The 14,354-nt window shown below is 40.5% G+C and overlaps 1 protein-coding gene across 1 annotated transcript in view; it reads left to right on the top strand.

Moving 5' to 3' along the window:
• KPNA4 (karyopherin subunit alpha 4) overlaps nt 1-7,065 on the top strand; it is a 59,936-nt gene extending 52,871 nt beyond the window's left edge. Inside the window, exons 16-17 of the mRNA XM_077825814.1 lie at nt 3,977-4,071; nt 5,146-7,065. Coding sequence (XP_077681940.1) covers nt 3,977-4,071; nt 5,146-5,244 — 194 coding nt within the window. The 3' untranslated portion in view covers nt 5,245-7,065. The remainder of the gene's footprint in view (nt 1-3,976; nt 4,072-5,145) is intronic.
• Nucleotides 7,066-14,354: the final 7,289 nt, after the last annotated feature.

The raw sequence follows: 14,354 nt of genomic DNA on the forward strand, positions 1-14,354 counted from the left end.
GTGCTGGTTCTCATCACAATCTTATCTATGGTTGTTTCTGGATGATGGAGATTTTTTTTGTTTTTGCTACAGGTGATATACTGTGGCTAGGTGACATACATAACTGAAACACTATCATTGGCAGATAACTCTGAAACTATAGAAAAATGATGGTGATCTTGAAGGTGGATAGTCTTCAGAACCCTATATGTTGAGGATGGATTCTCCTAAACAAAATAAGTCAATGCAGTTATTTAATTATTATTACCATACTGCTCATTTAGTATTACTCATTGCATTCACTGACACTCAGCACTACTTTAAAGGTGAAGGTGTAAAAGGAAGATCTGCCCATTTCAGCTATTTATTTTTTATCACAACTGCATCTAAAATGGTAGTACCATAGAGTGAGTACTATATTTTTTCCTCAAGCATGAGAATTCTAGAGTAGGTCAGAAGGAAGACAGGCAGTCCTTAAGAAAGAAGTATGAAATAAGAAAGTTTACCAACCTGAAGATCCTGAATGTTCAGATATGTTCCTTTCATCATCTTCAACGAAGCTTCCTCCTGAGAAGGAACACTTCTTATAATGTTTCACTCAGGCAACCAGGCCTTGCATTTCTTTGTTGCCCTGTTTGCATTTTGCACACATGCCTGTCTTACCCACAGGTAGAGGAACTTCATTAAAATATTCCCAAACTGGATCTCTTTTACGGCCTGCTGCCATTATAGGTTTTCTCTTCTAGTGAGAGAATGGTATGGTAGATCTCAAATCAATGAAGGCTACACTCAGAAAGACCTCAAGACTTCTGGAATACGCTGCTCAAACAGTTCCACTTTTGTTTCTACTGCCTGTCCCTCCCTTCTCACATTTATCTCCAGACGACTTCTCCTTGTCGAGATCTATTCCACCCCCAACAATCTTCCATTCATTGAACTTTCTGTAACTTTTCACTTTTACAGAGAGATAAGGGATTGACTCTGTGTACACAAATTTGCAGAGGGACAGTAGAGTTGAGGTGTGTTATTTCTCACCTCTATTTTATTTATTTATTTATTTATTTTAAAAAATGTTTGCTGTTATCTTTGGAGACACAAGTCCACTGTTTGAGAACTGCAAAACTAATCATCTCTGATCATATCTTCTAGACTGAGTCCCATTGGGTATATAGAAAGATTAACCTAAATAATCTATACAGAAGCCCCTGGAACACCGTAAGATTGGGTCCCTAATCCATGAACTGTTGGAACTCATTTACAAAACTTTTCTTAAACATTACATGAATATATTGTATCCTACTATAGAATTAGAATTTATAATCCTTATTCCATTATGAGATCTGAGCTATAATGTATCTTAATTAAAACTATCTTTAGATAGGTTTTTTTCCTCAAAAAGCATTTTGTCAAAAAAATTCATTATTTTTTTTTTAAATCATTGATTTGTTTATCCACCTTGCTGAAGGAGATGAATATAGTCTGAAAAATGAGAAGTGTGAACTGCTCCATTCATGTCAGCGGGTGTTCTCATCTCCCCTTCACTGTCCGGGAGAGTTTTTGATATGGGTCAAGCATGCCCATTCTCGTTTCCTCACACGAGTGTCAGTAGTGTGTTCTTGGTACATGCTTCAAACATACCTGTTCTAAACTCCCCGTACAGAGGGCAGAGCTTCCCCAGATACTAGCTCAGGTGGGGTGGTGGTAGGGAGTGGGGCTTGACCCTCAAATAAGGCAAGCTCTGTTCCAGAACCCGGCTCACAGAAGGTGTGCGGTTAGACCCCCATAATTTGGCAGGTACCCCCCCTCCCCAAGATCCCAGCTCACATGGTGGAAGGGAGAGGGGCTCAGATCCCACCCCCGAAAGATAAGCTCCCTCCAGAAGCTGGGGCACATGGGGGGGGTCAGACACCCATAGATGGGCAGGAATCCCCCAGATCCTGGTGCACATAAAGAGAGGCAGGGAGCAGAGCCCAGATACCTCCAGAGAGGCCTGGGCGTTCCAGCTCACCAGGTGGGTCAGGGAGACTGTCTCAGACCCCCTAGATGGACAAGAGGCCCCAGATCCTGGCACACATGGTGGGATAAGGATCTGGGGGATCTGAGCCCCTCTCCCTATGCACGTGTACACTGAAGGGGTGAATGTGGGGTCCTGTCCCTATTCTCCCCCAGCTCCCTGCCACTTATCCTCATGGGTCCTTCACCTGATCCCCCAACTCCTCTAATGTCCCCTATCACCATTTATCCCTGGCCCCTTGATGCAGTCCCAAAACCCTGACTCTTCCACTCCCCATTGCACCATCCCCTAAAATGCCCTGCTCCTGCAGGCAACTGTTCACATGTCTAATTTTTTAATAAAAATACTTTGATTACATTCCTTCAAAATAAACAAAAATATGCCAGCCAACCTTTTCCCAATTTCTGCTCAAGGTGGGGTTTGAATTGAGGTTGGCTGAGTTGGTCAGATTTGAATAACTATTACTACGTATCCCCTTAAGCCATCTAGCTGGTCTAAAATGTTGAGGTCTAGCAGTCCTGTTAACTTATCTGGCTGCACATGCTCACTATAATTAAGGCTACGTTTTAGTCACAGGCAATTTTAGTAAAAGTCACAGGCAGTAAACAAAAATTAACGGCCCGTGACCTGTCCATGACTTTTACTGTATACCCCTGACTAAAACTTGGGGGATAGGGGGGCCCTTGGGGGTACCGCAGGTGCACAGGGGGGTGCCACAGATGCTCGGGGGGAGGGTTGGCGGGGCTGGGGCTGGGAACCGCTGCCAATGGGAGCTACAGGGGTGGTGCCTGCCGGCAGAGGCAGCACATGGAGCTAGGAGCTGTGGGAAGGGAGTTCCTGCAGCCCTTCCGGGGAGCCCGTCCTGGGTAAGCAGTGCCCTGCACTCCAGCCCTGAGTACCCCCACACCCAAACTCTTGCTGCTGGGGGTGTGAGACTGCCCCAGCAGCAGCTGGTGTGCCTGGCCCAAGGGCTGCCTGAACGGCTCAGGCAGCCTCTGGGCCTGGCACACCAGCCGCTGCAGAGGTCACAGAAAGTCATGGAATCTGTGACATACAAGGATCCTTAACTGTAGGATTAGGCACGTGAATAGGTCCTGAAGAAGAGCTCTGTGGAGCTCAGAAGCTTTTCTCGTGAACGGCAATTGGTCCAATAAAAGGTATTACCTCACCCACCATGACTCTCATACTTAACTTTGGAATTTGGTTTTGTTATGGATTTACTGACTTTCATCATGAATATTTCAAAGCACTAAAGAGTATGATTCAACTATCTGCTTAAAAGTATTAAAAGAAACCTTAATTTTATCTTGATACCAGAGCACACAAAATCCTTTTGACTGTTTCCTGTGACTTCTATGTATTTATACCTTAAAGCCAATTGTCCTTTCAGGATTCCCAATAAAGCAGGGTGCATACTACAGAGCTGATTATCTTCCATGTAGATTAATTTCATGAAATGTAATTGGAAAATATTATGTCCAGTTCATCCCAGTGACTCTCATTTTAAGATTTCCTTATTCGCACTGGTATTTGAGGTGCCTTTGTAGCTAAGATGAACAAAGTGAAGTTTGAGTACGATCTGTTGAACCCAAATCATTTTGCAGACTTTTCCCATGATATTTTTAAATAATAAAAAAAAGTACTTGATAATTCACAATATCACAGTATAGCACATAAGAACCATTAACTTAGAACTTGTATTATCATGATGTGTATGGAGCAGGTTGTGCTTGGCTGTCAAATATAATACAGCAGAATCCCGTTTATCCAATCTAATTGGGACCAGGACCAGATCTGATCATCAAAAATCCGGAGAATGGGAAAGTGTGTTGCTGCAGCAGCATCTACTGGCCACAAGAGAGATTGCCCACTTCTGGCCCTGGAGTCCTGATCAGTTAATGTGGAGAGCCTAACAGAGGGTCAGATAAATGAGATTCTAATTCTACTGTATTTTAATGCTTAATTTAATTCCATCTCTTAAAGGGCTGGAGAAAATTGAACAGCTACAAAATCATGAAAATGAAGACATCTACAAACTGGCTTATGAGATCATTGATCAGTTCTTCTCTTCAGATGATGTAAGTATCTAGTAGCAGTGTAATCTATTCTGCTTTCAATCATATTTAATCTTTTCTTACAAACATGGTTAAGGAAATAATTACAACAGTTCTTAAATCTGTGTGAGCGTTATAGCATTATTTGTGGTTGTCTCTGAGTAACATAGTGTCAAGTTGTGCATTTTTATTATTTTGCTACCAAAGAACATCCTCCCAAAGCTGCAGTATTCTCTCACGTGATACAAATAAATGATTCATGCTCTAAAACAAAACATCTTACTAAAATTATAATCTTTTCTGTCTTTATCAATAAAATAGACTAAAAAGAAAGACATTAATATTGACATCAAGAAAAACAAAATTGGTAGCACCAAATTAGCAGGCTCTATAACTTCAAAAATCCCTGTTTAACTTTATTCAGCAGCCATTTAAAAAGTGAAATCACAGGCTAGAATTAGAGAGTAGAGTATACGAAATGTCTGATACTCACCTCATATAACAAAAACCAGTACATGAACACTGTTTAATCCAGATTCATTTGGACAGCCAAAGTAATACTAACTTACACACACACACATACTAAAACAGCATTAGAACTTCAAAAATACCAAAGGCATTGCTGGGTAGTTCAGTCATCTTGAGAATAGTCTGGTGGTGGTCTCATTTTAGAAGTATTCAAATATGTGCCGCTGTCTGTGTGTCCACACTACCATTTTTAGTGTGCTAACTGAAGCAGAACTAGCACGTCTATCTATCCGGGCTGCCCTCTCAATTTTGATTCTTCTTTTCTTGTCCGAATAGTGTTGCTACACCCTCTCTGTCATTCAGTTTGTAATTCATATTTGAATTCATAAAGTGCTTCGGGGTGATTCAGGGTGAAAGGTATGTAAATATAGTATTGCTGATTGTGAGCCATATGGCGTCAGACTACTACAAGTAGGCTACATCAGCATCTATAGTTTAGCTTTATCTATTGTTTAAAAAACTCATCTAGTCTTATAAGCGTTAGAATCGTTCTGTGATGTAAAACTTGTTTCAACTAGTATTTGTCCTCTCTGTACCCATTCAAAGTACTTTTTTGTTTTTTTTTAATAGATTGATGAAGATCCTAGCCTTGTTCCAGAGGCAATACAAGGTGGAACATTTGGTTTCAATTCATCTGCCAATGTACCAGCAGAAGGGTTCCAGTTTTAGAGTGATATTTTGGTGGTTAGGTACAATGCAGCACTGAATAAAAAATGGTTTGACCCATCAATCTTGGCTCATGGGATCCGCTGCTGCATTAAATCGGGAAAGAAAATGTGAAGATTTCATTTGGAATCACAGAAAAGCCCAAATGAAGTCAAGATGGCGAGTGGGTGCGAGTGAGAATGAGTGGCAAAATGTAATGAAAAACTTCACTGAATGCTTATTTAGATTGTTCAAAGAAAAAGGGCTACAGGTCAAAGATCTTCAGTGCCTGAGAAGGAACAATGACTTACTAGAGCAATTGGGGGGGAAAATGCAGTACTATTATCATCAAGCTTTGTAAGCATAAAAGAGAATAGGATGCCCATATAAGTCCAAGGAGAATGAGCCCAGGCCTTGCTATGAAGCACCGTGTGAATGGACAACACTGAATGAATGTCTGGACTCAGCTGTGGAGCCAGGCTCATGTTTCAAACCTGGGGCTCTTCACTCATGAAGCAGACTCCTAGTCCTGGAGTGGCGTGTGTACGAGAGTATGGTTGTGATGCTGTATGTGAACGCATGCAAGCTTGATTCGCCTTCAGGGGGCTGATAATAAACCTAGTAAATTATCAAAATGAGTTCATAAGTGTTAACTTACACTGGACACACAAATAAAGACCGGTTTAGCAGCAGACTCTGGTTTACTCCTGCAGCCTGTTTTATTTTATTTTTTCCCTGTTTCTTTTAGTTATTTTTAATTTCTTTCCTGTATGGCTTATTATTAGTTGCTTGTAAAGTCAGAATTTTCAGGAAGGCTTCCCTGTGCATTTGCACCAGATGAATGTTTGATGTTATGAAAAGCTTTCCATATCATCAAAACAAATTTATGTAGATTTTTGCATGAAAAAACATACATTTCTCTCCAAATAGACTGTGTTGCAGTACATAAGTTGCCATAATAGTAGAAGACAGTAAAATGTGGTAATAAATTCATCATCCTTTTCATTTTCAAAGATAACATAATGATCTCTTTGCATGTGGTAATCTACAGCATAGCTCATTTTTAGATTTTGTTGAGTCCTGTAACCAAATGTTTCTTTTGTGGTAGAATACCGTGCTGTTCAATGTTACTTGTTTTCAAACTTTGTTTTCTATGAAAATGATATGGAAACTTCTAAAAATGAAATTTGGTGCATATGTACTGCTGAATAAAGACCGAAGAAGAGGTGTGAATAGATGTACAAATCCAATTCCTGGTTTGAATACCTTTAATAATATGCCTAATCTGTCCAATTGTTTTAGACTCTTTTTATCTTAGATGTAGGCAGCCATGAACAATCTATTTTGAGCCACTTTAGAGAGAAAACTTTGTATTTTTAAAACTTGCATAAAAAACATGCAAGTGTTTTTATAATTGGAGTAATGCCTCAGTTTTGAGGTTCTGCACACTAAATTAAAGGTGACATTACAAATTTATACAAAAAGGAGAACTCTTTATAAGGTGGCTCATTGTAGGAAATGCTGTGCCTTCCCCTTTGAGCACAAGTGTTGCATGAACAACAGTTTGCTATAATAAAACATACCGGATTAGTCACCATTAGCATCTATATCTACCTTGTGTTTTAAAATTAACTGGCAATTCTGAAACACTGTAGAATGGATAAAGATTATTTTGTGATCATAACTCTTTGTTGGACTAGAGTATTTTTACAGCATTCCTTGTCATCAGAAACATGGTTAAAGTTTAAAACTAGAAGCAGCAGAAAACTAGCTTGTGAAATTTATCTAAGTAGAGTGCAGGCTAGGCTGTCTTGGGGAAATAAACGTTAAACCTTTAAAACAGCATTGCATTATTTGGTGTGTGTCTTTTTGTATAAACTCGAATTGTAGTGAAGAAGTTAAAAAGCATTTGTGTACACAAGCAGGCAAAAAATAGTTAGTTTAACAAAATGTTCATATAAACTGTTACTTCCATACCCTTTTAACCCTTTAATGTGTTTCAGACATACCTCTCAACCTGCCAAAGGCCCAAATATAGGATGCAATATGAGAGACAGACCCAAAGAGAAGAATAGGAACTGTTATTCATGTAGGGAATTTAAGACTGTAAATAGCTTTCTGCAACTTCACTTTCCTGTTTCTTTATATCTAATAAAAATAATATGCAATAATAAGTGAGAAGACACAATTTGTATAGAACATAAATAGGTTCAGGACTAAAATGAGTGATGCTTGAAATGAGGGACATTTCAGAGGAAGTTATGGCTTCAGAACCGACATAAGAGAGTTGATTACTTTCATGCATTATGCAAATCATACAGTACACTGGACCCTCACTAGAACGCAGGGTTTGGGATTGATGCGTGGTACCGCATTAATGCGGGGACCGCGTTAAAATGAATTGCAATTAAACTAATTACATTTGGGATCCATGACCGCAACTGCGTGTTATGTGAATTTGCGCTATATAGATGCACGTTCTAGCGAGGATCCGGTGTATATTAACTATGTAATTCCATCAGATGTTTTGCTAATATTGAGCAGAATTGCATCTTAAGTAATTATGTTCCACCTATATTATCTTTTTACTTTCAATTGCATACCTAAATCTTCCCCAAAAAACACAGTTCACTTGTGAGTTTTCATACAGTCCTTTTCACAAGTAGCTCTAAAATGCTTTACAAAGTAAGGGAAGGCTAGTGTCCTTATAGTTTTACAGATGGAGAAACTGAGGTATAGAATGACTTGCCTAATCTCACACCATGTTGGTAGCAGAACTGCAAGTAGAACCCAGGTTTCCTGACTTGAAGACTAGTACCCTATTCATTGGATGGTGTGCCTCCCTGGTTTAGTGTTGCAGGTTCAGCATGGTTGCCATATCTTTCCCTTTTGAGGCATCTTCATTGACTGCCTCTTTTCTGTATCATTACATTGGGATTTTTCAAAATCACCTAAATGAGTTCAGATCTTAATAGTGGGACTTGGATGCCTAATTTACTTAAGCACTCTTGAAATCCCACCCTCAGACTTGAAAACATTTTGCTTTTTGTGAAAAAATATACAAATGAACATTTTTCATAAATCTTTAATCTGTAACTTATGACTCAGTGATACAGGAGGACTTTTGGAATTGTGAAGTTTGTATTTCAAATCAAGTTTACAGAAACTACTATTAAATCTTTGCATTTTTAATATAGTTTGTTAGAAAACTTTTGTATTCCTAATTGTTTAGCTTATACAGTGTAGCAATTTTGGTAAAGAAAGCAAAAACTAAATTATACAGAAGGATTGCTGAATTACAGAGGACTACATTTTCAGAAGTGAGTATTTATATTTGTGCCTGACTTTCTGAAGAAATTACTGACTTTTCATAGCAGTTAATATTTTTGTAGGTCTTGCATGCAATATTTTTTATTATAAAACTTAAGTCTAAAAAGGTCAACTTATTAGAATGTTAATGTGGTTTAATAGATTTAGTCAAATTATAAAAATCAATTGTGTATTAATTGCTCTTGCAAGTTTTTTTTTTTCCTAACAGGTTTAAATTTGTAGCACTTACTGTACTTTCTAGACTGCTGAGAACATCAGCCATGAACCGATTTTAAGTAGTTACAGTCCAGGAAAATGTACTTTTAAGTGACAATATTCACGTTTGTGCCCCTGGAGCAAAATATGTTCTAACTAGTACATTAGAGAATAATGGCCATGGTATTATAAAATTGGATGCCTAAAATTAGACTCCTTAGACCACCTAAATAAATGGCTAATAGATCTGACTTCCAAAAGTGCTGAGCATCACTTACGTTAATCAGAGCTACTGGGACCTCAGCAATTTTTAAAATCAGGCCACTTATTTAGGTGTCCAGATACTAATTTAGGATTTTGCCCCATGTCTTTGTACTTGTGTTCTTTTTTTCAATGTTAACTTCACATTAGAAGAGGGTTTCTTGTACGTTCATTTCTCTTCCAGTGTGATATAGAATTACATACTGTATCCTACTATGAAGTGTTTTTTACCCCAGTTATCTTCTATGCTACAGAAGAAGGTTAGGGAGAAGCAGATAAACATCTGGTGAAATGTTGACTCTTAGCAGTGATTAGGGTATTCAAACAGTGTGGTAAGGCACTACAGTCTTTTGAACAAAATACACTTAATTACTAAGTATAGCTGGATTGCACCTAATTTATTGAATATACTTGTTTTAGCTGAAGCCTTAATAGCCTGTGACTTGAGATGGAGCCATTGTGTGTGCTGTTCTCAGCTTCCTGCCTTTTTAACAGTGATGTATTCTTTATTTAGTTTTGTTTTATTTTTAGTTTCAGCACAGTTGTGGTTGGTGGGGGAGTTACCCACCCTTTTTGCTTTAGGATTCCTATTTTTAGTTCATTAGACCTCCAGGTTATGCCAAAGACCCTGGGGTTTAAGCCCTGCCATATTTACCAGAGGTCTTTTTCTTAAAATGCTGTCAAAATGAAAGGATTGTATGGCATCTAAAGGCAGGTCACAAAAAGACAGAGAAGCTGGACTGAAGTTCCTTCTAGTAGAACTTTCACTAGCCCCAGTGGCATCCGCTTCCCACCCTGTCATACATCGTCCCTTAGGCCGCTCCAGTGACTCTTGCAGTTCGAGCAGTACATTCAGAAGCTAAGTCATCCAAGAAGAAGCTTCTTTCCCCAACTGTGGAAAAGACAAAGAGGGGTAGGTTATTCCATAAATCCCACATGAGATGTCTGTCTCTCTCCAGGAGTACAGCTGAGGCTCTATCTGACTCTGGTACTAAGCTACTGGTTTTGCACAGCTTAAAGGTCTGAAAGGTCTCGTAACACAGGGAGCTGTCAGCCTCAGAACCAACTGATGCCTTGTGGTGCCAGCATGTGCACAGGCCACCTATTCGTGGTCTGGTACCATCACCTTCCCAGCACCAGAGCTGTAACGTCAAAGAAGTTCCTCTCCAAAGCCTCTCTGGTATCACCTCAGCACCAACCCTTTCTCCAGGCTCTGGTGCTGACTCAGACTTTTTGATACTATAGTCCTCTAGCACCCTCCAGATTTCTTTCCCCAGAGGAACTTTTCATACTGGAGGTACTGGAGTCTCCCCTGCTATGGGCCCCTATGAAAGCCCCTTCCCTGATACCATTCAGACACCTGCAACTGCAGTCCCCGAGACTGAACCCCACTCAGGCCTTCAGTACCGGAACATATGTCTGATGCTCCCCCCTTTCAGCCCAGGGGATACTTCTTCAGACTCTGAAGTCTTGCTACAGGATGCTCTTGGCACGATACCATCACACCCTCGTGAACCACTACGCGGAAGATGATCTTCCGGGCCACACCAGATGCCCTAGATCCAGGAGTTGAGTACCCATGGCGATCCTCCCCCTATCTACTGAAATTCCTGGGGTTATGTTGGTGAACAATTTTATAGGCTCCCAGCCAGAAAGAGTCCCCAATACTTGCTGGTACTACAGCACTCACAGGCACCAACTGACCAATCTTTGGTACATGATCGTCCCCTTGTATGCCTCTTTGACAAGAAGAGGCAGTCAAGAACAGCAGGACCCATGGATTAGAGGGAGCTTACCCCCATCTGTGAAGTCCTCTTCATCTCGAGGCAGTCATGCTTCCACCACCCTCTTACACTGATGACTTTCAGGCCTTCCAAGACTGCAAGAATGCCTGGCAGAATCTTTCCAGATTCTATTAGAAGAGATCCAGGAGTCTCAACACTCCTTTGTGGACATTTTAAATATCGTCCCTCAGGGGAAAATCACCCTTCCAATCAATGAACCTCTGTTTATCGCCTACTTGCACAGTTTGCAAACACCGGCCACTATCCAGCCCACCTATATTATATTTTGTCTATGGGAATAAACCATTTGTTTTCCCACCTCATTCCCAATTCCCTGATGGTGGTTGCAGCTAATGAAAAAAACACTCCAGATCCTCTCCTATGGTAACAAGTCCAACATTTAGACTGTGGGGGCTCTCTGATTTCAGATAGCAAATTAGCAAGCACTGTTTGCAAAATATGATTTTAACACTTGTTCGAGTTCACACATTTTTTTGAACATCTGCCACAGGACCAGAGGAAACAATTTTAGGCTCTCATTTTGAAGGGTCAATTGATATCAAAACCCTCCCTCCAGGCTGCCCTGGAAATGGTTTATAGATCCTTAGCTATGGCAGTGGTTATGAGGAGAGCATCCTGGCTCTAGTTTTCCGGTCACCTGACGGGAGTGCAGAATACAGTTGAAAACTTTCCGTTTGAAGGGCCCAAGCTCTTTAATGCTGAGAGAGACTGCTGAGGGACTCAAAGGCGACCATACGGTCTCTAGGAATTTATGTTCCTGCAACAGACTGTTTAGTAGGTCCAAAACATCACTGCACTCTAGACCATTTCAGTACCATATGCCAAAGACTTTTCCTGGACCGTTTGGCTTTCAGAGGAGATCATCTAGACAGCAAAAAAAAAGGGGGGGAATACCCCTTTCTACATCATCTGCACCTCCCTCTAATAATCAGTTTTGACATCTCGGTTGATACCTTGGATCTTCAGGCTTCCTACTTTCCTGGATCCTGTGCTGCATGATTCCATCCACCCTTACTTTGGAGACAGATTATCGCACTTCCTCTCGGCCTGGGAACATTGCCTCAGATAAATGGATCTTTGAGTTGATCAATATGGGATATTCCATACACTTCCACACTATTCCCCCTTCCTCATCCATCTTCAGGCATCTCTCTCATGAACAGCTCTTAACACAAGAAGACCACACTCTCCTACTCTTGGGGATGATCAAAGCGGTTCTCCCACAATTCTTTAGAAGAGGATTCAATTCCAACTATTTCCTAGTTGCCAAGAAGGGCAGAGGATGAAGGCCAATCCTCAACCTCAGAAATCTGAAGAGCTATATACTTTCCCAGCACTTCAGGATGTTGATGCTAGCTACTATAATCCCATCAGGAGACTGGTTCGTTGGCCTCAGCTTCCAGGTGCCTACTTTCATATAGCTAGCTACCCATCCCATAAAGGTTTCCTATGTTTCATAATTGGCTTAGAACGCTATCAGTTCCCAGTCCTTCCCTTCAACAACTCTCTCAGCTGTGGAGGTGCATTTAAATCAGTGTGGCATAGCAATATTCCCATAACTGGATGATTGGCTCCTCAGGGATCGATCAGCTCTCGAGGTCCAGTTGGCAACCTCCAAGGCTCTAGCCCTATTTCAGTCCCTGGGCCTTCGCATCAATCGGAGGAAGTCTACATTCACCCCAGTCCAAAGAATAGATTTAGTCATAGTCACTCTAGACTCCATAACTGCCATTGTATCTCCCCAAAGAAAGATTCTCTACTCTGTCCAGTCTAATCTCAATGATACAACAAAGCCCACAAACAACTCCAAGGATGTACCTAAGACTCTTGAGGCCCATGTTGGCCTCCACATTTGTCATACTTCATGCACGGTTGCATCTCAGGTGCCTTCAGGCATGGCTAAGGACTGTGTATACCCCAAACAGACAGTCTTTCCAAATGCATCACACTATCTCAGAAAGTTCTGGACTTCCTCAGGTGGTGGAAGGACCTACTGAAAATCTGTGTGGGGACCTTAACCTCACAGATCTTCACAACAGATTCTTCTTTTTTCAGATGGGGGGAACTCACCACCCAGAGGCCACAGTCCACATGAAGTGGTCTGCACAAAAGATCCTGCTCCACGTCAACATCCTAGAGCTGAGAGCAGTTCAATATGCTTGTCAACACTTCCTTTACACAGTACGGGGCCACTCCATCAGGTTAATGCTGGTCAACCAGGCAGCGATTAATTATATCGACTGTCAGGAAAATCAGCAAAATCCCCTCCTTATGTGAAGAGTTGCTAAAATTTTAGAACTAGTACATTCTCAATATTTTACTCAAACTGCATAGGAAAGAGCGAAGGTTATTCTCATAGCACTATTCTGGCTGAGACATGGTTCCTAAATGTCTTTCAAGCATGGAGCTATCCTGTTCAGTTAAGGTCCATACTGTTTTATCTAGCAGGAAACCTTGTATTCACAAAACTTATCTTCAAAAGTGTAAACACTTCCATTCTTGGTGTTCTCTTCACTCTTTTCAAGCATCAGAAGTTGTGTTCTCCATCTGTTGGATTTAAAGTAGGGCTGTCAAGCGATTAATAGCGCTGTTAAACAACAATAGAATACCATATATTTTAAATATTTTTGGATGTTTACTACACTTTAAAATATATTAATTTTGATTACAACACCAAATACAAAGTGTACGGTGCTCACTTTGTATTTATTTTTATTACAAATATTTGCACTGTAAAAAAACAATTATTTTTCAGTTCACCTCATACAAGTACTGTGGTGCAATCTCTATTGTGAAAGTGTAACTTACAAATGTAGAATTATGTACAAAAAAACTGCATTCAAAAATAAAACAATGTAAAACTTTAGAGCTTACAAGTCCACTCAGTCCTGCTTCTTGGTCAGCCAATCACAAGGTTGGTTATAATTTGCAGGAGATAATGCTGCCCGCATCTTGTTTACAATGTTGTCTGAAAGAGAGAACAGGTGTTCACATGGCACTGTTGTAGCTGGCGTTGCAAAATATTTACATGCCAGATGCGCTAAAGATTCAAATGTCCCTTCATGCTTCAACCACTGTTCTACAGAACATGCTTCCATGCTGCTGATGGGTTCTGCTTGATAACAGTCCAAAGCAGTGTGGACTGATGCATGTTCATTTTCATCACCTGAGTCAGATGCCACCAGCAGATGGATGATTTTCTTTTTTGGTGGTTTGGGTTCTGTAGCTTCTGCATCAGTGTGCTGCTTTTTTAAGACTTCTAAAAGCATGCTCCACACCTCGTCCCTCTCAGATTTTGGGCGGCACTTCAGATTCTTAAACCTTGGGTCGAGTGCTGTCGGTATTTTTAGAAAACTCACTTTGTTACCTTCTTTGCGTTTTGTCAAATCTGCTATGAAAGTGTACTTAAAACAAACATGTGCTCGGTCATCATCTGAGACTGCTATAACATGAAATCTATGCAGAATGCGGGTAAAACAGAGCAGGAGACATACAGTTCTCCCCCCAAGGAGTTCAGTCACAAATTTAATTGATGCATTATTT

The sequence above is a fragment of the Eretmochelys imbricata genome, chromosome 9 (genome assembly GCF_965152235.1).
Source record: "Eretmochelys imbricata isolate rEreImb1 chromosome 9, rEreImb1.hap1, whole genome shotgun sequence".
Classification (NCBI taxonomy): Eukaryota; Metazoa; Chordata; order Testudines; family Cheloniidae; genus Eretmochelys; species Eretmochelys imbricata.